Source organism: Typopeltis vanoorti, chromosome 2 (genome assembly GCF_054136105.1).
Source record: "Typopeltis vanoorti isolate ZY-2024b chromosome 2, IOZ_Tvanoo_1.0, whole genome shotgun sequence".
Taxonomy (NCBI): Eukaryota; Metazoa; Arthropoda; class Arachnida; order Uropygi; family Thelyphonidae; genus Typopeltis; species Typopeltis vanoorti.
The window spans coordinates 59335741-59360730 of NC_143550.1; the positions used below are offsets into that span (position 1 = coordinate 59335741).

The 24990-nt window shown below is 37.1% G+C and overlaps 1 protein-coding gene across 1 annotated transcript in view; it reads right to left on the reverse strand.

The window, feature by feature from the left end:
- Window positions 1-24990, reverse strand: part of LOC150109067 (protein HID1) — a 423878-nt gene that overhangs the window by 47843 nt on the left and 351045 nt on the right. Inside the window, exon 15 of the mRNA XM_090405286.1 lies at window positions 23011-23292. Within this exon, the coding sequence (XP_090261412.1) occupies window positions 23011-23292 (282 nt within the window). The remainder of the gene's footprint in view (window positions 1-23010; window positions 23293-24990) is intronic.

Consider the following 24990-nt stretch of genomic DNA (forward strand, 5'->3'; position numbering starts at 1 on the left):
AATAGTGGAGGACTTGGTGACACGCCATTTATACCAATATTTAAAAAGGCAACAAAATCTAACCCAAAAAGTATTGAGAAATAAACTTATTGTGCACTATCCTAAAAATATGTACAAAAATTATCAAAGGAGAATTACAATTAAGACTAAATCATAACAATGAACAACAAGAATTCTATAAGGGAAGATCAAGGTACTGATGCTATATTTATTATAAAGCAAATCATAGAAAATGCCATAGCATTTAACAAACCAATATTCATATGATTTATTGACTTTAAGAAGGCTTTCAAGAAAATCAGATTACAGGCCATCCTGAAAGAACTAGCACGATTAGTATTATTACTCAAGACCCCATGGAGTCAAAGACTCATCTGAGAAAAAAGATACCAAAACATCAAGAAAGATATCACTATAAATCCTCAAAAGATATATACACACAAAAATGGATGTGTAATAGGATACACAAATACACAAAAAATTCCTATAAGGAAAGGTGATTATTAAGTCCATAACCGTGTGGAAAGGCTAAGTCCATGCTTATTTAACATAATCATAGGCAAAAATAATAACAGAATTTAAAAAATAGAAATTAAATTAAATAAAATTCAAAAAAGAAAATTTAAGTTTGGTTGGAATTATGCAGATAATGCAGCAAAGGAAAACAAAGATGACCTCCAAAAGTGATTATTCAAACGCCAACAGATATTCACCAATTTTAACAGGCAAATATCAACAGAGAAATAAAACACAATGATAATTGTGAAAGAACCTATCAGATGAAAATTAGAACTAAATGGAAAAATACTGGAACAAGTAATGTAATTTAAATACCCAGAAATAACTGTGAACAGTGAAAATATAACACAGGTTGAAGTAAAAGAACAATCCCTAATATCAGGATAATATTTTATTAGCTATGTGGAAAAATAAAGAAAAAATATTCAACATGTGTGGAAAAATAAAGGTCTAACAAAAGAAACAAACGTAAGAATATATAAATCAGTAATACAACCAATACTGACATATGCATGTGAAATATTAGGATGCTATTATTATCATCAGACCTCCATGGAATCAAGAGACTCATTTCGGAAGGTCACACTCTCACATGCACAGCTCATCATATCTTGACTTAAATGCATTCACTGTCTGTGCACTCAGCACACATTCAGGCAATGCATTCCAATCACCGACCACCACTCTCCATGCAAAAAATCTATTTCCCTCATCCCCTCCTTATGCTTCCAAGGATGACCTCTTGTCTCCCAACTTATGTCTTGATCATGTCCTCCCCTCTTACTTCTATCTACTAGGCTCTGCAATTTGCATTCCCTCAATCTGTCTTCATACTCCACATTCCAGAGACCACAAACTAACTTAGTCAATTGTCTCTGAACCTCTCCAACAAACCATCATCCTTTTGCAAACCAGGAGACCAAATCTGTGCACAGTAATCCATACGCAGATTGATCAAAGCCTTGTACAATGGAACCATAACATCCTCACTTCTACATGTCAGTGTTCTCCCATATCCAGTATCATTCCCATAATCCGTTGTGTTGTCCTCACAATTTTCGCAAAATGTCCACAAAATTTCAAGTCCCTATCCACCATCATCCCCCAGATCTTTCATCTAATTCAACTCCTCTAAGATATCCATCAATCCTATACTCTGCATCCCATCTTTGCTTCCTAAATGTTAAAACCTTACATTAGACTAACATCCCCTGCCCACACACACAGTGCTCATTCAGACAACTTATTCAAGTCCTCTTGCAAGGCTAATTCTCATAACTCTCTCCAACTTTGCATCACCTGCAAACAACTGTATATACAATTTAAGCCCTTTCCATGTCATTTACATACAAATTAAATACCAATGAACCCAAAACAGACTCCTGGGGCACACCACCAGTGACATTCCTTTTCTGGTATACCCCCCCCCCCATACACAAGCTGCTGATACATATCGGACAGCCAATCTCCTATCCAATGCACTAATCTACCATCAAACCACATCTGTCCCAATTTAACTACTAGCTAATCATGTTGGCAATCTATCAAAGGCCTTTGCAAAATCTAAATATACTACTTATATGCATTCTCTTAATCCAATGTATTCATCACTTTGTCATACTAAGTAGGCAGATTGCTAAAACACATTCTTACTTGAGTAAACCCATGCTGTTCATTAAAGAGAATTCTCGTACTGTCCATGTCCTCACTAGCTTTTCCAACACCTTGACCACAACTCCAAACAAGAAGATTGGCCTATAATTCAAAGTCTCAGTCTTATCAGAACAATTTGCCCTCTTTCCACTCCTTTGGAACTTGAATTTAAGACTCATGTTCAGAAGATAGGTTAAAGTTGTTGTTAAACTCCCTAGAACATTCCCCCAAGACACATGGTGATATACCATCAAGTCCCATAGACTTGTTGACATCAAGTTTATTCAATTTCTCATATACTGTATTCCTGCTCACTCACCATCAGTGGTTCTTTCCCCATTTCCACTGCTCTCAAGCTCTGCATTATGTTACAATCATAAGGATGGAATACTTTAATGAACTGCTTTTTTAGCCTAACTACCATATCCTCCTCGGTTTTTATCTACTATCACTAACCAACATCATTCTCACATAATCATTCTTCCTTCTACTGGCAACATATTGAAAAAACTCCCTAGTATTTCTTTTAGCATCATTTGCTAACTGCTGCTCACATCGCACTTTTGCTAACCTTACTGAGCGAGTCACCTTCTTGTTCTTTGTACTCATCGTGTACATGATTATTGACACTCATCTCGTGCTGCCTCCAGAATGCCATTTTCTTCCAGATTGCATGCTTCATCTTTTCAGTCATCCATTTTACACTTACCTTATTTAATCTCCTGATCTTTGGAATACACTCTGCCATTGCCTCTGCCAGATAGTTCCTGAGTAGGGACCAAGCAGACAACATTGATTTCCCCTCCCCATCCAATTCCTCATTGTTGCAAGCCACCTTCTGAGTTTGTCATAATCACCCACCTTATAGTTCCACATAAAACTTTCTCACATAAGTTCTGATATGGCTGGCCACTACCCAAGTGATCACTTCATAGTCATTTTCACCAACCGGAGGAAGATGTGATACTTCATTTACAATAATATGCTGGCCTGGTTGGCTGATTGGTTAGCGTATCCACTCTCCAGCCAAAAGGCTGCAGGTTCAAATCCTGCCATGGGCATGGATATTTTGATTGTCTGTGAAAATACTAGTGGTGATGGTGGAGACAGAGAGCTGTAGAGTAGGCACCCACCCTCGATGAGTCTTTGGACTCCCTGGAGGTGTCATGTAAAAATAATAATAATAATATCTTCTGATGAGATAATCAAATCTGAGATCCTCAGTCCATGTGTAGCCTATATTACGTACTTCTTAAGATAGCTGTCCCTCAAGAAATTCATTCTCTTTGGTTCCAGATGCTGTCTCTTCATTCCAGTCTATATTACCATAATTGGAATCACCCATAATAACATTTTTTTCTTATTAGCCATACCAATTTCTCTAAACATTTCCTTCTCACTGCCTTCCACATTACCAGGGCTACAGCAATACTTTTTAAACATTTTATCCTATCCACTTCCACTGCACACCATACTCCTTCAAAACCACTGTCGCTATTTGTTCATTGCATCTCCACCCTAGATGGGCACAACTACTGTGCTAATTAATAGCACTCCTCCTTTTTTGCCTTATCTGTCTTCATGAAAGATTACATATCCTTCCATCTCTATTCCTGTCAGAATGCCTCACTTATTCCAACAATTTTTGGGTGAACAAACTCTATCAATGCTACAATTTCATTCCACTTATTTCTTAAATACTTATAGCATTTGTAAACATACACACTCATTTCTGATTCTATAACAAGTCCCACTAACCACACTTCTAAAATATGACTCCTCCATACTCTCCCTCTAACCATTCCTCTGTCATCACTGCTCTTACACTCCTCCCCAGACCTAAATATCACTCCGACATCCTTCGCTATTTTAATCTCTTCTTGCAGACTCACACATCTACTCCTAAAACCATCAACTATACTTCTCATGCAGTATCTTCCTGTCCACTGTGACCCCCCATTTCTCTATCCATTTTGTGTTCTCTATCTCTCTTATTCTCTTCACTCATTCCACTCACCTCTCCATTTGCAATCTCTCCTACCTTACTCTTCTGCTCTTTCACAACACCTCTTGCATCTTCAGGTCTTCCATTCACTTCTATCTATCCCAATGGCTTTAACAGGCCTTTAAGGCCCACAACCTTCTAAGCATGCTTGGATTTCGTAACCGAAATACGAGGATAGAATGGTCACTCCTATGCCTCAAGGTATTCTTGGTTGTATCCCTGTGTGTTCACGGGGCCGGTTTGGCTGCTTGCGGGATGAAAAACACCAGATAAACTGGCGGAAAAAACCCTACTGCCCGCGCCTAAGACCGGCTAACTTGGCTATGGCTGAGGAAGATCCTTCAGCTCCTCACGTCTCCGACGAGAATCGAACCTAGGACACTCCTTCCCTAGGCATATGGTTGCGAAGCGCAAAGCCACTAGGCTAACTGCGCGGACCTTCCATTCACTTCAGTCACTATTTTCTCTTGCAGCATCAATTTCTCCAACTAACTCACACCAAATCCATTTAAATGTAGCCCATCTCTTTTATACACCTCTGACCATCCCTCAAATTCATCCCACACATTCACAAAATGAACTCCTTTCTCCTCTGCTAGCATACCATTCATAATCTTCACTCGCCTTCTCAACTCACCGTTATCATACCTGGAAAACAAACTGACTACCTTACCTACTACACTGTCATCTTTCATTCTCCTTAACAGCCAGCCTCCTGACATCCATTCTTACATTCTCCTTGTTAGCAGTCAAATCATTTGTGCCAGCTACTGCTACCAACCCTTTTCTTGTGTACTCCTTTTATCCAATGCTTCAATCACCTTGTTTATTCTATCTCCCAGAAAACAAACCTTGTGCACTTTTTCACTCACCATACCTCTAATCATCAAATCCCCATACACTGTTATTCTCAAATCATTCGATATTTCTTTCAAATATTTCATACCATTCTTCTTGACATTTCCATGCAAATCCATAATTCTCTTCATTTCATTCCTCATATGTTTAATCTCTTACCTCATCTTTAGCAATGATGCTTTCATCTCTTCAATTACTTTCTCAAAAGTGTTGAAATTCAACTATATGAAAAAAAAATAAAGATCTAAAAAAAGAAGCAAAAGTAAGAATATATATCAATCAGTAGTCCAACCAGTATTGATGTATACATATAAAACAAGAATAGACACATCAAAAATACAACAGATAAATGCCACATGTGAAATGAAAACATTAACAAAAAAAACAAAATTTGATAGATGAATGAAAATGAAAAGATTAATGAAGAAATGCCAATTACAACTCATAAAAGAATGGATAAAAAACGGTATGTCAAAATGAATCAACAGAATGGATCCAAAAAGATCAGTTAAAGTAGTAAGAGTCTGGAAACCAAATATAAAAAGACCAGTTGGTTGAACAAACAAATGATGGACTGCCTGCATTGAAGTATTGGAGATGCAACAACCTGAAGCTCAATGCAAGAAGAAGAAGGAGGAGACTAAAATAGCTCATAGGATTAGCTGCTTATTGAAGAACACAGACCAAGCAGAGATAAGGAATGTTATTATCCTTCTTTATAAGGCCTTGATATGGTTCCATTTGGGTTACTGTGTACAGATCTGATCACCTAGGTTTCTTTGGGGATGAGGAAGAGGAGCAGAGAATTCAGAGGTGAGTGACTAAGATGGTGGAAGGTCTATGGATAGGATGAAGAGTGGGCAACAAAAATTTGTTAATAGGCAAAAAGGGGAAACATTAGTCAATACATGACTAATGGGTAAAGAACTAAGATCACATTAGAAACTTAGCAACAGTGTGGTTCAGCAAAGGTATGAGAATACATTTTTTGCTTCGAGGATGATGAATGATGGAATGGGTTACCATAATCAGTTATGTGTTTTGTGAATGAGTTCAAAGCAAAGCATGACAGTTTGTAAAAATGTTGTTGAAAGTTTATTTTTCACTTGGTTAGACTATAATAAATTTAGTTTAATCCTTTATCCAAGTGAGAGCAAACAAAGTTTATGCCTGAAAATATCTTCAGGACTGAATATGGTGTTGTACTATCTTACCTGGGTAAGTAGTACAACACCAGGCAACTCATAGCAAAGATGGAGCAAGCTACCAACACTCCTATCCCAGTATCTCCCATACTGCAAAACACATCTCCTTGCGGATCTGTATAATGTTATGCATTAAGGGATTGGCCACTATCCAGACTAGTTTCGACCTTTATTGAGGTCTCTTCAGTGGGAGCCAGGGCCAGAGTTGGAGATACCAGGCAGAAGCAATAGCAAGGTCATCTTTACCTATAGGAGTTGCCAAAAGGTTTGCCACCTTTTTTATTAAATTACTCTGGATTTAGAGAAAGATGTTGAAAGTTTATTTTTCACTTGGTTAGACTATAATAAATTCAGTTTAATCCTTTATCCAAGTGAGAGCAAACAAAGTTTGCACCTGAAAATATCTTCAGGACTGAATATGGAGTTGCACTATCTTACCTGGGTAAGTAGTACAACACGCTTAGCAAAATGTTTAGGGGCAAAATGTTTAGGAGTTTGATAGGGGTACCTACGTAATAACAATAATAATAACCAGAGCTCCAGAAATACAACTGAAATCTACTAGCAACAAAAAATTTTACTCACCAAGGTATTGGTCTAATTTATATAAATATTGTTATAGATGATTTTTAAAAATTTTAATGTTATGATGACAAAACAAAGTAATACGTTCTTTAATTCTCAATACATATTACACAAAATTATACAGAAATATGTTTTCCTTTAATGTGTATACCACAACACAGATCATCAGAACTCAGTTTGTGTTTCTTTCATTTATTATTCATAATGAAGGGTGAATTTATATAAATTATCTATAAAAATAATTTAGTAGGAAAGAAAATAATAAAATTCATGAAAGCAAGAAAGTAGGTAGCACTCTATGTGGAGCCAGATTTTCTATTCACGATGCACTCAGTCACATGATCCAGTCTTTGACTTGTTTTTACAAGATAGTTGTATTTTTTAAATAACACTATTAAAAAAGCATTTTCATTATGTAAAATGTTCAAGGATTTAATTACACTAAGCTAATTCATGTATTGAGCTATGAAAATAAGCTTAGGACAATACTATTACAACTATGAACCTACTTAAGAGGTAAAAGTGTGTGAAGAATAACATGTATAGATCTACTATGGTATTTAATTAGATTATGGCAGTTTTAATTTTTTGGTTTATAATTACTGGTTTATTTTGTTAATAATTTTACATTATAAGAAATGTACAATTATTTATTTTTTTTAAATAACAGACTGTCTATTACATAAATCATGCACACTGTATATACATGTAAGGTTAATAATGAACTAACGAATGTCTTTATTTGATTACATTTTTTTTTATTGGAAATGACAATTCGTTTTTGAATAGTCTTTCATATAGAAAGAAAAAAAATAAAGTTCTGAACCTAAAAGGAGATAAAAGGACAAAAGAAAGTGATGATGACTGGTCTATGTTATGACTTCTTTTTTTTTTTTTTTTAATTGCAAGTGTTCTTGTGATTCTTTAAAAGGGAACACTGTAGTGTTCAAATTAAGGATTTCAGATCCACAAGTTTTCTTTCCAAAGAGAGTTGGGATAAAAGTTCTTTAATAAATTCATTGGCAGCATCCCATGATCAAATAACTTAAGAGTGAATGAGATGATGTTTTAAAATGAAACCTAAAGTGTAAATTATGCCAAGAAAATAATATATTTTGAATGCATTTAGAACGAGGCTAAAAATTCAGTCACCACTTTCTCTGACAAATTAACTGTGGTGAGTGGATTTCTGGAGTGCTGGTCATAAGAATGCTTTATGGTATGAACAACACTAGAAGAGAAAAATAAACAACTAAGGATTTGGAGTGCTTAAGGGTCAAAGCTGTATAACTGAGAGGAGACCTCCACAACCTTTAAAGAAATGCGGAGAACCAACCATGTCTTCTGATCCTAATGTCCAATCCTTACATTCCCATGGTGCACCTTGTTAGATGTCTACCTGGATACTGAATGAATGAGGATGGGCTAGCAATTTGGGATTTAGCCAAACAAATTGTATTCTTTTTGGCTTAAACCACAATATAAAATGATGGTACAGCATGACACTATTTCATTCCGGCTGAGGGGTTGCCCAGTTAAACAAAGCGCCGTTGTTTTCGCAAGGGAACCAGGGTAAACACCGAAAATTCAGCTACCAGAATAAATTCTGAAACACACCACAACTCAATATCACCAGAATTCAAGATCAGTACTATCAACATAAGAAGCCTGAATGGCAAAGAAATGGAACCAGCTAAAGAACTGGATAAGTACCAGATCGACATAATAGGGCTGATTGAAACAAAAAAAAGACAAAAACTGGCGAGATCTTTCTGAGCAATAAATACAAAATGTTATATTTAGGCAATGAAAATCAAGGGAAAGAAGGAGTATCTCTAGTATTCAACACTAAATATGAGGCTAATCTTATTGAATGGTAGACAATATCAAGTCGAGTGATGTAGGCAAATATCAGAATGGGGAACTGGACAATGAGATTTACTTATAAGATAGAAGTAGAGGAATTTTTTGAGGCTTTACAGAAAGCAACTGACAGAATTAAAAAGGAAAAGTTGGTCCATGTTGGAGATCTAAATAGCAGAGTAAGAAATGATTAACAGACATAGCAAAATATTTTGGGAAAATTTGGAGAAAAGAGCAAAGCTAATAATAATGGCAAATACCTGTTGGATTTTTACTCAGGACATGGAGACTGGTTATTACTAACACCATGTTCCAACATAAAAATGTGCACAAATTCACATGGAGAGAAGAGGCAAGGAATAAGAAAAGTCTCATTGACTGTTATTGTTGATAGTGATGTTTTTTCCCTGGTGCAGGACACGAGAGTGTACAGAGGTTTTGAAATTAGAAGTGATCACCATTCAGTCTGGAGTAGGATAAAATTGAAATTCATATTGAAAAGAAGAACATGTAAGAAAGTTTTAAAACGAATAAAAGTTGAGCAACTCTCAGATGTGAAGTATAGACTAAAATACACAAACATTATTCAAGAAAAATAAGAGTTTGAGAACAGGAATAAAACCTTGGAGATTCAGTGGCAAATCCTGAAGAAAACATTTATTGATTCAGCCAGAGAGGCATGTGGTGCGGTTGACTGCAAGGTTAAAAAATTCAGAACTTCACGGTGGACATAGGAAGTTAAAGAGGCGTGAAGAAAAGAAGAAAGCATACGGAAAGTTCCTGGCGAATAAGTCAGCTTGTGCTCTTTGAGAATACAGAGACAAGTGTAGGAAAGCTAAGCACTGTGTAAAACTAGCTAAACAAAAGTTATGGAAAGACTTTGGTAAGAACGTAGAAAATAAATATCACGAAGGTGGCAAGATATTCTGGAGGTTGTTGAAAAAGCTCAGAAATGGAGGAAAAAGTACTGTAAAAGGAATTAGAGATGATAAAGGTGACATGAAAATTAGAGAAAAAGATATCCTTGATGTGTGGAGTAATTACTTTGAAAAATTGCTAAAGAAAACTAGCAGTGATAACAGCACAGTGGTAAAAAACACTCAAAAGACATGCAATCAGGAATACATATCCATACGTGAAGTAAAAAAGCCATCAAAAGCCTGAAATGTGGAAAGGCAGCAGGAGATGACATTCGAACAGAAATGCTCAAGTATGGAGGTATAAAAGTCCTATATAAAAAGGGAAATAAAACTGAATGTGAGAATTACAGAGATATTTCCCTACTAAGTGTTCCTGGTAAGATTTATGGAATTATACCTTGAGAAACAGTTGAGGATTGTGGAAAGAAAGCCCAGTGAATAGAGGCTGTTATAATAGATTTTCACTTTAAGACAAATAGTTGAGAAATCATGGTAATATAACAAAGATCTGTATTTAAGTTTTGTAGATCTGGAAAAGGCATATGACAAGGTGCCAAGAGAGAGAAGCTATTCAATATGTTACAGTTATATGGTGTCAATGGGGCATTATATCAAGCAATACTTGGTCTTTATTTGAGTTGTAAGTCAGCAGTTAGAATTGAAGGAAGTACAGGAAGATGGTTTAATGTTAAATCTGGTGTTCAGAGAAGGATATACATTATCCCCTCTGTTATTCATTATCTATATGGATCACATTATGAAGGAAAGTGGTATTAAATCTGATATCAAAATTGTAAAATTTAATCTCAGCTCTTTACTTTATGCAGATGATGTTATACTTCTAAATAAATCTGCTACAAGTCTGCAAGATTCTCTGACTAAATTGAATAGCTGTTGTAATAGATATGGTATGAAGGTCAGCAATAAAAAAGACAAAGACAATGAAAATAGACAGAATCATTGAAAATGTCAACTGTGAATGGAGAACTTGTGGAATAAGTAAAACATTTCAGCTACTTGGCACGATTTTTAATGAAAATGGTAAATTAAATATGGAAATAGGCAACAGAATCAATAAAACTGTTATGGCAGGAAGTCAAGTGAATAAATTTATATAGAATGAGAGAGAAATTAATCAGAACACTAAATTAGCTGTATACAACACAGTGTTCAAGCCATTAACTTATGGATCTGAGAGCTGGGTTAGAAATAAAACACTTGACCAAAGACTAGAGAACATAGATATGAGAGGTCCTAGAAAGATTAGGAGTGTGAACAGATACCATCAGTGGCAATATCATATTAAAAAACAAGTATATTAGGAAAGAACCTGACATTGTCAGCATCAGGAAAGGTGTTAGCAGAGCTGGTCACTTAAACAGAATGGAAGAGGAAAGATTAGCAAAACAAGTGTTCTACGCAAGGTTGTCAGGAAAAAGACCAAGAGGAAGACCAAGATATAGGTGGATTGATACAGTAAAAGTGCCTCAGAAGACAGAAATATAACATCTGATAATGTTGGAGTCTTGACAGGTAACAGATTGAGAGGCAAATTGTAGAATACGAGTGTAAGTGGTGATGTAAGTTTTTCATGTAGTACTATCATATCCTGTATCCCCCCCCTTGAGGGTTCATGTCAGGAATTTGATATGATGATAATTTACTGAGTTACTAATACATCACTGGATTTCAAACTAGCATCTTTAGAGGAGCACAAATTACAACCATGAACTATGATAAGACATACACACATATAGCACTCAATTAGATTACAGAAACAATTCAAACTGTAACTGAACTAATATCTTATCAAGGCATCCCCTAGGAATGAGATAAAAGTGAATTTAAGTCAGAGAAATCAAGATAAATGTCATCTTAGAAAGATTGTCTCCCAATTATTAGTCAAATTAATCAGCCATACTAATTGCAGTTATGGGGTGTTTCATAGCTGATGTGGATTCTAAAAATAGTCTCTTACAGTGATATCTGCACAGTGTAGCCGTCTTCTTCCATTCATGTGTGAAGGAATATCCAAACTATGGCCTAGTAATCCTGATTTCATACAGATCGCTGTGAATGTAGTTTTTATGTACTTCAAAGCCAAATGTTAACAGATCTAGTTTATTCTACGTAGGCTAAGTTGTAGCCAGAAGGAACTTTATACATTCTGGAATGCACAAGAAGATAATGCTGCTATTTTCGAGAATAGAAATGACAGTAACCCTGACCTTATTAAGCAACATTTCCTCCATGATATATTTGAATTATTCAAATCAATTATGTATAATTGATTTGAAATTACGAATAAACCAGTAGATTATACGGGAATTGTGGTTAATGAAGTGGAGGTGAGTAGTCTATTGCATAACCTCAATGTCAATACATCTGTGGGATTGGATGGTATACCAGCTCATGTTGTACGAGAAGCAGCTAAAGAATTGTCAGTACCCTTGACCATTTTGTTTAATTTGAGTCTCGGGTCTGGGTTAGTCCCGAGCGGGTGGAAAGAGGGGAAAATAGTTCCACTGCATAAAGGTGGTTCCAAGACTGCTGTAGTAAATTACCGACCGATTAGCATATCAGGAATCCTTGTCAAGGTCTTAGAGAAAATAGTCAAGAGGAAAATACAAGATTGGATAGAAGAAAATGGGATACTGTATCGGGGACAGCATGGTTTTGTGAAGGGTAGGTCATGCCTCAGTAACTTGCTCACGTATTATAACACAGTGACGGCTGAACTGGATAAGGGTAATGGGTTTACGGTGATTCTACTGGACCTTGCCAAGGCCTTTGACAGGATTCCACATGGAATTCTAATCAGTAAATTGCAGCATATGGGAATGGACATAGGGTTGGTGAGATGGATAGGAGGGTGGTTGACGGAGAGATATCAGAGAGTGGTTTACTCGGGAGTAGAGTCCACAAGACGGCCTGTGACTAGTGGTGTGCCACAAGGATCTGTTCTTGGACCACTGCTGTTTAATTTGTTCATAAATGATATAGGAAATGATCTGAGAGGAACAGTTCATTTGTTTGCGGATGATGCGAAGTTGGGTAGGGCAATAGTGAATGCAGATGACGTCAAAATTTTGCAGGATGATTTGGATAGATTGGAGGTCTGGGCTAAGGAGAATGGATGTCGGTTTAATGTGGCAAAATGTAAGGTTATGCATTTTGGGGTGAAAAGATTGGCGGCAGTTTACTGCATTGGTGGAACCGTGCTCCAGGAAATTGATGAGGCATGAGATTTAGGAGTGTTGGTAGATAAGGAATTGATATTTAGGGGACACATTGCAAAAGTGACCAAAACAGCTCATCAAATCACTTGGTTGCTGAAGAATACGATGACAAGCAGAGACAAGCAGGTTATTGTTCCTCTGTATCGAGCCTTGATAAGACCCCATCTAGACTACTGTGCTCAGATTTGGTCACCTAGGTTTCTTCTTGATGGGGAGAAGGTGGAGAGGATCCAGAGGCGAGTGACCAAGATGATAGCAGGTCTGTGGAATGAACCGTATGAGAACAGGTTGAGGATTTGTGGGTTGCAAAAATTGGTTGATAGGCGGAGGAGGGGAGATATGATTGAGACATTCAAATTACTGAAGGGTTTCTATAAAATTAATTCAGAAGATATTTTTGAGTACAGGGCTGGTTGTGGGAGGACTAGGGGACATCCATGGAAACTGGGCAAAAGTGTGGTTAGTAAAGGTGTTAGAGCTGGGTTCTTTACTTTTAGAGTAGTGAATGAGTGGAATGCGCTCCCTGAGTCTGTGGTGGATGCTGTGACAGTGAATGAGTTTAAGGCGAGGTATGATAGATACTGTATGAATGTCAAATAGTTGTGATGAATATGATTTGGGGCCTCCTTCGATGAGTCCAATGACTCCCTGGAGTTGCCCGTAATAATAGTAATAATAGTAATAGTATTCAGTTATTTCTCATGAAAAAAGAAATATATACCAATGGCTAAATGGGACTGAAATGGGTTCTCCCCATCTCTCTCCTCTAGCCAATTTCTATATGAAATTTCTAGGACACCGAACATTTAAAACACTGCTACACACAAAAAACAACTTTCTATCTATGCTACATAGGCAATGTGTTCAATGTATTTGCTATTTGGTCTCATGATCTAGACGCATCAGATTCATTTTTAGTGTATTTAAAAGCCAACATCCAAAAATATATTTCACTATAGAAAAAAATAAACTAAAATCTGTCTTTCTTACCTCATTACATTATCCTTTTCTGGTTGTAGGAAAGCTAACCCACCCAACAGTATGACATCTTCAAAACACTTCTATACAGAGCCAGGGCTATTTTTCTTAATGACATAGCCCTTCACACAGAATGCAGTTATCTTCAAGACACTTTTATTAGCCAATGGCTATAACCTCTATAAAACATACAAAATACTGCATGTTCCCATCCCCTATATCCAAGGTACATTCAAAAAGATAGTTAGAGTATATTAATAATCTTCATGGCACTCACAAACCACACATCCAACTAGCAATCTTCATCCATTCTTCAAAGAATCAGCCTCATCCTTTTGCACATCCTGGAGTGAATATATGGTTTGCAACTTAGCCTACATTGTACAGACCAAATTTGTGTTTAGCAATTTAGGACTGGCAGACCATGCTCTGGTTACTCCTTCACACAGGATTAAATGGAAGAAGACAACTATGCTGCACAAAAGCCTGATATATGTCTGAAAGACTATTTTTAGAATCAGTATCAGCTATGAAACTGTACCTCTTCTTCTTCTTACCTTGGATAATACTCAGATCTCCAAGCATGATCATGTTTCTCTTCTTGAATCACCTTACGTCTGCACCAAAAAATGTGAACGATTTGTTTGGGTAAACAAGAAGAAAGAAAGCATTAACGTATGTGAAAAGTGTCTGGATAGATTAGAGCAATTAGAAACAGGAGCGACCATCAGAATAGCAGAAGAGCTTCGGCAGAAGTTAGTGAAAATGAAAAGTGAAATGAAACATCTGGAAATGGATATTAAACAACTAAAGGAGAGATTAGTTGATGATAAGGAGATGGAGGAAGTTAATGATTACTCATTAAGTGCACAAAACATGCTTTCCTGGTGGAACAATGAAGCAAATAACTGATGAGTTGCAGAAAAGGAAATACCAGGCATCACAATCAGTCATGTGCACAAATGACTTAGTTGGGGGGGAAAAAATGTTGATAAAAACTTGAGGAAGTTATTGCAGCAGGTAAACAAGAATAGTGTTGTTGGCAAAGGTGTAGGCGTGTTGCCCAGATATGATAAAAGTGAATTGAGAAGGAGAGTAGAGATAATAAATAGTAATATGGCTGAGTTGTGTGAGGCAAAGGGGGTTCAATTTGTAAATCTGTGGAGTGAATTTGAAAGGAAGTTGAAATGGTATAAAGCTGATGGATTACATTTGAATGGGTTTGGTGTTGGACATTTATTATTATTATTATTATTATTAAGCGAGTTAGGGACTCATCGAGGGAGGCCACATACCACATGCACAAGCTATCATACTTATTCTTGAATTCATTCACCCTGCTTGCACTCACAACATCCAATTGCAATCCATTCCAATAATGCACCATCCTATGAGAGAAAAATCTAGCCCTCACCTCCTTCTTAGCAGCATTCATTCTCAACTTCCAAGGATGCCCTTTTGTCCTTTCCCCATCCTCAATAAATTGAAAAATTCCATCAACTGAAATATCCTGTATGAACCTTTGAGAAGTTTGTAAGTCTCAATCATATCACTCCCTCTTTCTCCTGTTTGCTAGTGTCTGCAGTCTAGAAATTCTCAATCTGTCTTCCTAATCAGTATTCCATAATCCTGATATCATTTTTAGCACTCTCCATTGCACAGTCTCCAATATATCAGAATAACAATGGAAACCAGGAGACCAGACCTGCGCACAATATTCGAAGTGAGGTCTTATCAACGGCTTGTAAAGAGACAAAATGATATCCTTATATTTACATGTGAACATTCGTTTCAGCATTGCAAATATCTTTTGAGTTGTATTTGCAACCTTTGCTACATGGCCCCTGAACTTCAACTTCCTATCTATTAACACTCCAAGATCCCTAGCCTCATCAGTTTTTTCAAGCATAATCCCAACCAATATAATATGACATTGGATATCTAATCACGCCGAAGTTCATAACTTTACATTTACTGACATCCCTTTTTCCATGCCCACAATTCCAACCTATTCAAATCATTCTGCAAGTAATATCAGCAGCATTCCTGATTACCCTACCTATCTTTGCATCATCAACAAATAGTTGTATGTCGCTTGTCAAATCCTTCCCAATATCATTAATGTACAGATTGAATAACAGTAGACAAAAGCACTGATCCTTGTGGTATACCACTTGTTACTTTAAACCTTGCAGACTCAGATCCCCCCCCCATATACCACTTTTTGATATCTGTCAGTCAGCTATCCTCTTATCCATGCTAATATTGTATAACCCAAACCCATATTCTCCAATTTATGCAACAGTCTACCATGCTGTATTCTATCAAAAGCCTTAGCAAAATTCAAAAGTATCATGTTGTATCCATTCCCCTTGTCTAGTTCAATGGTAATATTGTTATAGAATGTGAGCAAGTTGCTAAAACATTACCTTCCCTTAGTAAACCCATGTTGCTCATTGCAAAGTAGAGATTCACCAACCCATTTCTGAATGTGAGCCCTAACCAATTTTTTCAAAATCTTTATCACTACCACTCCTGAGATACTAATTGGTAAATAGTTGGATACATCAGTCTTTGCGCTACCCTTATGCAATGGAATTACCATACATTCTTTCCATTACTGTGGAATCTTCCTTGTTCTGAGGGACTCATATTAAAGAGCCTTGTCAAAGGAATGGCCAGTTCAGCTGAACACTCTTTGAACACATGTGCTGATATCTCATCAATCCCTATTGCTGAATTCTTATTCAATTTGTGCAACAGCTCTAATACCTCATCCTCATATACCTGAATTTCTTCATCCAGTGAAGAGGTAGTAGTGAGCTCAATGTCGCATACACCAGGTTGATAGCTTTTAACAAAATGGGAACTCATTAGTCGAACAACCTCTTCTGCATCTGTAACCCTCTGCATTTAGAAGTTATTCTTTCATATTCACTATTTTTATCATTTTATCAATATACTTGCAGTATATTGATAAAATTTTTGTGGGTTCTCTTTAGCATGCAGTTTCTTTCCATACTCAGACTTTGCTTTCCACACAACAGTTGTGACTATTCTAGCCTGCTGCTTATAATCATAACGGACATCATACTTATGCACACAGTATTCCTTCCACATCGTCCTTTTCTTAATCTCTTGCTTAACAAGATTACACATCCATTTGACTCCTATTCTATTTATTCTTCAAACTCTCGGGACACATTCTGATATCGCATGCACTGTCGATATTCTTTCCATCCAGCAACCGATCCCATTCCACTGAACTCAGTATACTCCTCAGTTAGTCGTAATTTCCTGCTTTGTAGTTCTGCACGTAACTTTTTCTGAATGGAACATTCATAAACTTAGTCACTTCTCAAGTGAGTACTGCATGGTCACTGTCATCAACCGGAGGCAGAATAGTTACGTCTTTAACTAAAATGCCTTCTGACACTATAATCAAAGCTAACACTCTTTGCCCTCTAGTTCCTTCTGTCACATGCTGCTTGAGAAAGTTTTCCTGCAACAGCTATAAATGCATTTTCATTCTTCCTATGAGATTCTACTTCTACCCAATCAATATTTGGATAATTAAAGTCTCCCATTATGATCACTCTTTTTGCGCTCATCTTATCTATTTGGTGATGCATTTGTTCATCACTAGCAACTGATCCACCAAGTCTGTAACAACATCCTACTATGTAATTGATCTTGTTAGATTCCACCTCACATCAGATGGCTTGAAGCTTGCTGTCACAAAAAATACTGTTAGTAGTAGTAGTACTACTACAATCATAGGTCTCAATTCTAACTGCACTCAAGTCATCTGATTACATTAGCAGCACACGCTCCTCCTATCCTCTCTATCCTTCCTAAAAATAGTGTACCCTTTACACTCGATACCAGTTAGTATGTCTGATTCTGATAGACAGGTTTCACTAATTGCTGCAATCTGATGTCCCAACATATTGATAAAGGCAACAAACTTTACCCCTTTGTTTCTGATACTCCTAGCATTTGTGTACAGACATAATAACCTATCAGTTTGTTCTTTTGTATTATTTTGTCTGCAGTTTGCCTGACACAGTTGGACAACTTGCAGATCTCTATTATTCTCTCATGCCTTACACATGTAGACATCTTTGCACACATATGATGGGTTTGAACTGGACGATCACAAACCCGAAATCGTTCTCTCCTCGTCAACATTTCCACGACAAAGCCCATTACCATCATTAACACAGTTATATAACATTGTTGCTCTTACACTCACATTCTCACCATTCTTCTTTACAATTTAGTTTCTCTGACTCTCTGTGTTAGGTCTCATACCAGTTATTAGTTTTTCTAGACTCCTGATACCAAACGCATTCAGGTGTAGGTCGTCCCTCTTATAAAAATTCAATCTTCCTGCAAACTCACTCCACACATCCAAAAACTTGTATACATTCCTTCTAAACAGCCTACGCATCAAATTGTTTACCATCATAGTCCTTCTTCTTAATTCATTTTTATCATATCTACTGACGTAAAATACTAATGATTTTCACTTTCTCACTCTTCACTCTCGCCTCTTCCAACAACCCTTTCATGTCCTCTCTCATACAAGTTACTGCTAGTCGTTAGTACCTGAGAAAGGCTACTGTTTTCTGAGAAAGCATAGAGTCAAGAAGTTAATGCAGCAAATAATCAGAGTCTACCTGTGAAACAGGATAGCACAAATCAACACAGTCAGGATCAGGGAAACGGGAGTGTTCAAACTGAAGAGAGAGAGGTATAGTATAGCAGCTAGAATAGAGAATGTTGGTGCTGGTAGAATGGCATTAAACACAGCAATTGTTATGTTTATACACAAATGTAAGGAGTATTCGAAACAAGAGAGCTGAGTTTCTTGCATTTGTTGCCCAAAAATAATTGGAATAAGTGAAACTTGGTTGTCTGAGGAGGATGTGATGTCAGGAATAGAATTAGAAGGATATATAATTTTTCAGAAGGATAGAAATGTGAAAAGAGGAGGGGGAGTGTTGTTAATGATTGCAGAAGAATTGTATCTACAAAGTGTGGAAGTTGGTAGTGTATGCACAGATTTTGAATCTGTTTGGTGTGAAGTTGAAATAAGCAGGTTAGTATATCTGATAGGATGCTGTTATGGGCCAGAGAATACAGAGAATTCTGATTGTTTAAGCAAATTAGTTGGGCATGTAAAAAGAAGGTGATCATGATGGGAAACTTTAATTACAGGAATATAGACTGGAAGGAGGAGATAGTGTGTGTGTGTGTGTGTGTGTGTGTGTGTGTGTGTGTGTGTGTGTGTGTGTGTGTGTGTGTGTGTGTGTGTGTGTGTGTGTGTGTGTGTGGAAACAAGGAGAGCAAGTTTCTGGAATTTCTAAGAGATAAGTATATTAAGCAACATGTGATTGAGGCAACTTGAGGTTTTGATGTTTTGGATTTGGCAATAACTTCACAAGAAGTAGTTGTTAATGAAGTGTTGACACTATCACGAGTTGGTGAGAGTGATCATGAAGTACTTGTTTGGGAAGTGATGAAACAAGAAAAGGTCACTGCCAAAAATGGATAAATGTGGAAGTATAAAGCAGGTGATTATAGGAAGCTCTGTAGTCACTTAGCATCAGTATGTTGGGTAGATGAGTTGAGCAGTAAAAAAGATGTTGACAATGCATGGAAACTCACAAGGCAGTATCTGACAAAAGCAATGTATGACTGCATACCAAGGGTTAAAGGAGTAAATAGATCAGGAGTGAAATGGATGAACATTGAAATTAAGCAAGCTGTGTTGGAAAAGAAAATGATATGAAGTAGGTACAAGACAGTTGGTGGTGATCAGATCCATGAAGAGTATAAAGTGCAGGCTAGAAAGGTGACGAGCATGGTAAAGAAAGAAAAGCTATAGTATGAGAGGAGATTGGCTGGTAAGGCCAAGGTTAACTCAAGGGAATTTTTCTGTTACATGGCAAGCAGAGGAAGAATAATTATGGCAGATTAACACTGGTGGATGTCATGGAAGCAGAATAACAGTTGTAAAGAATATAGTAAAATTATTGAACGAGCACTTTATCAGTGTATATCATACTGGCGTAAATGATCCGGTGCAATATATAGAATAGAGGCAAGTATTAGGAGAATTGGAAGTGAAAGAAACAGAGATGTATCAGATGTTGGTTGGGTTAGATGTGAATAAGGCTGTGGAAGTGGATGACATATCACCATGCATTCTTAAGGAATGTGTACCACAGTTGGTTATGCTCCTGGTTATTTATTGAAAGTCTTGCAGTGGGTAGGGTTCCTAAGGAGCGGAAAGAAGGCAAAACAATATCCCTACACAAGCATGTTTCTTAAGACAGAAGTCTCCAACTATAGGCCAGTCTGTATAACTGCAGTTGTGATCAAGGTGTTGAAGAGATTGATAAGGAATAGAATACAGAATTGGATAGATCGACATAGCATTCTTTATGATTCGTAAAGGGTAAGTCCTGCTTTATAATTTACTTGCATTTTATGATAAGGTGGCAAATGCATTAGATAAGGGAGAATCATATACAGTGATATTCTTAGGTTTTGCAAAAGCGTTTGCTAGATTACCACATGATAAGTTGGTGCACAAGCTGCAGAGGGTGGGAATATATAGTACTAGGGGCTCTGCCCCTGGTGCCTATGGCGCCCCCCAAGTTCCAACCCCCCCCCCTTTCATCTTCTCTCCATGGCTATGGAGAGAAGATGAAGAAATGTGGTTTGCAGAGTTTGGTGGATGGGAGGAAGAGGTGAAATGATAGAGACATTAAAGTTAGTGAGAGGATTTTATCAGATTAATCCAGAGGGGATTATAAAAAGAGTAGAAGATGAAATGGGAAGAACCAGAGGTCATTCCTGGAAGTTATGTAAAAGCGAAGCGGGGGTGTGAGGAGTAGATTTTTTACATGGAGAATTGTCAGTGAATGGAATGCATTGTTGTTAATGCAAGGAGTGTTAAGGATTTTAAGTTTCTATATGATAAAATATGTTGTTAGTTGAATGAACCTCCCACAATAAGTCTGTTGACTCCATGGAGGGCATAATAATAATAATAATAATGAAGAAACTCTTCCCTAATCTCAATCATTTTAGCTACATTAATTTTCTTAAGATCTGGGAGAGAGGTATTCCAAGACCACATTTAGCTTGACTTCTCTGAATTAACTTAATTTTTTATCCAACAGCAAATGAATGAATGATGTTTGCTGATTCATTGGAGCAGTGACCATGGATGTACCTGTAGGAGAGACACTACAGAAACATTTTTCTATGAGATAGAGGGTGAATGAGGAAAAGGTCATCTATGAGCCGAATTGCTTTTCTCTGGATAGAATCAAGAATTTTTAAGGCTTTAGATGCACCACACACCAAATGTATGAACAGCATTTCTAAGGATGAGTGGATTTGGAGTTTATATAGGATTAGTAGCTGGGTGGGTGTAAAATAGCTTCTTGAGTGGAAAAGAACGCCCATTTTTTTTAGAAGCTGAGGAAGCTATTGGTGTGATGTGTTTGTCTCAAGAAAGGTTGGAGGCAAATGTCAATCCAAGGAGAGAGAGAGAGAGAGTTCATCCTATCTGGTGATGTGTGTAGTACTGAGGATGAGGGAAGGTGAGCTGAGATTCCTTGCCCCACTAAAGGATGGTATGGAGATCAGTGTTTAAGGCACTGTTCTTGCTGAAGTTTTCAAACCTATGGATAAGATTTATGGTGATTGAGAGTAGGATAAGTATAAGAGAAAGAGGGTAGGTGAGAGAATGCAGTCCTGAGATAGTCCTACCTCTCTTCAACCACCAATGGTTGAAGAGAGGGTGCTATCCACCATGACATACAGTGAGTAACCAGAGGGAAAGCTGGCTTTCCAGTTTTAGAAAGTGGCAGGTAGATCAAAGGAAGGCAGTTTGCAAAACAGGCTTTGATGTCAAACGCCTTTGAAATGTTAAGGGCAACAGTATATGTTTCCCTGAACCTTTCCATGGCATCTGCCCAGTGGTGAGTGATGTAGGCTAAGATATAAGCCATGGATCTGGATTGGTGAAATCCATACTGGTGGTCACTGATTAACTGGTGAGCTTCTAGGTAGTGAAAAAAGTTGTCCATTGATACTTTCTCCATTATTTTGTTGAAGGTTTTTGTCTTTAGGATTTTGAAATCAGTTGGATATATGCTTGCTTCCATAAGATGGGATAGGTGCCAGCTGAGTTTAGAAGACTGAAGACACGATAGAGGACAGATGTTAGCTCTGGAGCATAACGTTTGAGTACAATAGAAGAGTTGCCATCGGGACCAGATGATTTAGAAGTGTTCAAGTTGTTTAATATTCTTCTTCTTATGTCTTTCTGCCAAAAGGCCACAGGAGGCAAATGGTGCTCAGTTGCTGGTGGAAGGAGGTGATTTGCCTTTATTGTCTATGTAGGAGTAGAGGAAAAGAGTGATGCCAGGAAGGGAGAGAGATGAGAGTGTAGGCGAGCAGAAGTTGTGTCCTATGGGTTTTGAAAGGGAACAGAATGTCCAATCTTAGCGTTTTCTAAGGAAAATGTAAGTTAAATTGTGCTTTATCCTCTGAATCTCAGGATCTCTTTTCATAATGCAAAATCCTCTGCTGAATTTTACCTTTCTGCATGGATATAACTCTCAGTCATCTAGCTGATCTATAAGAAAAGTAGGAACTCCTACAGAGAGGCTTGAGGTTAAAAACAAAAGAGGTAATGTAACTAAAATGATATACCATTAAATACTGAGACCAGAGGAGAACTATGATGTGTTAACCTTGAAATGATGAAAGCCTGAATAAAGTCAAAATCAGTCTGGGAAGTAGTCCTTCCCATAATATATGGCACCATATTTGTCCAAAACGAAGTGTGTGAAGTCTTCTATCTCCATATACAAGTGGCCTAGTTGTGAAGTTGCTTTACATGCAAACTTTTGATTGCTTATGCCTGGATGTAAAAACAAGAATATAATTTCTTTTCCAGTATAATTTATTCTGATTCTAACCAACCAACCACTTCACCATCTGAAAGCAGTTTTCCTTTGCTATGGCAAAGGACAACTGCTTTCTCTTAAGCACAATTAGACTATCCTTATTGTTAATATATTTTTAGATTGGGGCACTATATATTCAGGTAGAAATTATAATTTTTTCCACTAATTTTTAAATAATAAATTTCTTACATGGAGTGGCAGCTAAAGAGGCATTCAAAGTGCCTTTCTCAGCAGGTCTTGCTGGAGTTGATCCCTCCATGCTATTGCCAGAGCCACCATCAGTATTACTATTACTATTACTATTGCTCTGAGCAGTGGAAGAATTATTGAGGCTTGTAGTACTAGTGGAGGACATCATTCTTCCACGTTTGTTTAAAGACTTCTGAATTGTTGCATGATCCGTTGGAAGGTTGGCTAAGGCATGGAACACATTTCTCTTCCTTATAATTGTATATACCAAGTTTGAATTTCCTAAAAAAAAAATAGCATTTTAAAACAAAATATAAAATGCTGACAAAAGAATGCAAATACAATTATAATTATTAACAAACTAGTTTAACCATTTTACATATTTAATATAAACATTTAACAATAGTTATAAATATAACTATTATTCTGAAAAATGTTCTAACATGAACTTGAAACAATAGTGATGGAAAAGGTGGTGATTTTTCCCTTAAGTCGTTTCCGATCCTAGGTGACTTTGTAGTCATTGCCCACAAAGTGTTCCAGGTGAGATTTTTACAGGGTAGTTCACCATTGCTTTCCCCAATTCTCCAATTTTATCCGGGCTTGGGACTGGCATATGGTTGGGATGTATTCATGACTGTAATCCATGTGTGTTCATAGGGCCGGTTTGCTTGTTCTGGGGAACGAAATTAAGGGATCTGCACTATGAATTGTTGGAACATCCACCCTATTCCCCAGATTTCGTTCCATCTGACTTCTATCTCTTCCCAAAACTAAAACCCTTCCTCGCTGGTCAACGTTTTTCTTCAAATCAAGAGGTGATTGCAGCTGTAGAGAGGTATTTTGCAGATCTTACTGAGAACCACTATAGGGATGGGATAATGGCTCTGGAGCATCGCTGGGATAAATGTATTAGTCTTAAGGGAGATTATGTTGTAAAATAAAAATAATTTTGAAATTATAAATTCATTTTTTTATTGTTAGGCTGAGAACTTTTCAGACCACCCTCGTATTTAAAATCGTCCTAAGTAGCTAAAATGTTTTACTTGTTCTATAGGTTCTCCATTCACAATACAGTTGATATTTTCAATGCTACTGCCTATTTTCATTGTCTTGGTCTTGTTATTGCTCATCTTCATACCATATCTATTACAAAAGTGATTCAATTTAGTCAGGGAATCTTGCAGACTTGTACTGGATTTATTTAGAAGTATAACATCATCCGTATAAAGCAAAGAGCTGAGATTAACATCTCCAATTTAATATCAGGTTTAATACCACTTTCCTTCATAATGCGATCCATATAGTTAATGAATAACAGAGGGGATAATGTATCCTTGTCTGACACCAGATTTAATATCAAACCATCTTCCTGTACTTCCTTGAATTCTAACTGCTGACTTACAACTCAAATAAAGACTAAGTATCTGTCAACTGCAATATTATCAGATCTTATATTTCTGACTTTTAAGGTGCTTTTTACTGAATCAATCCATCTACATCTTGGTCTCTGGGTCTTTTTCCTGCCAACCTGGCAGAGAACACTTGTTTTTGCTAATTTTTTCTCTCCCATTCTGTTGAAGTGACTATACCACCTCAGATATCTCTCCACTTGGATGGTTGCACGTAATTGTGGTTCAGATGGATTGGTTCTCACTGGACACCCAACTCTCACTTCTAGTTCCAAAAAGCTACTGTAAGCTGTAGTGGCCACACCCCAGTCAACTGTGTCGACCCACAGGCTAAACTAAGTGAGGGGTAGCCAGATATGGTGATCTCAAGCAGTGACTGTATTTGGTGAATCGGCTGCAAAATAGCGTCTGTACTCCATGTTAGGAGCAGCTGAATTCAGGTCAAGGAGTGGTAGTTGACACAACGTAACCTAACCATTGAAACTGAATGAATTCTAACCAACCTAAAGATACAAGCCAGCTCGACCGTCACCAAGTCAAACAAGGGTCGTGCCCACTATTAGGGAAC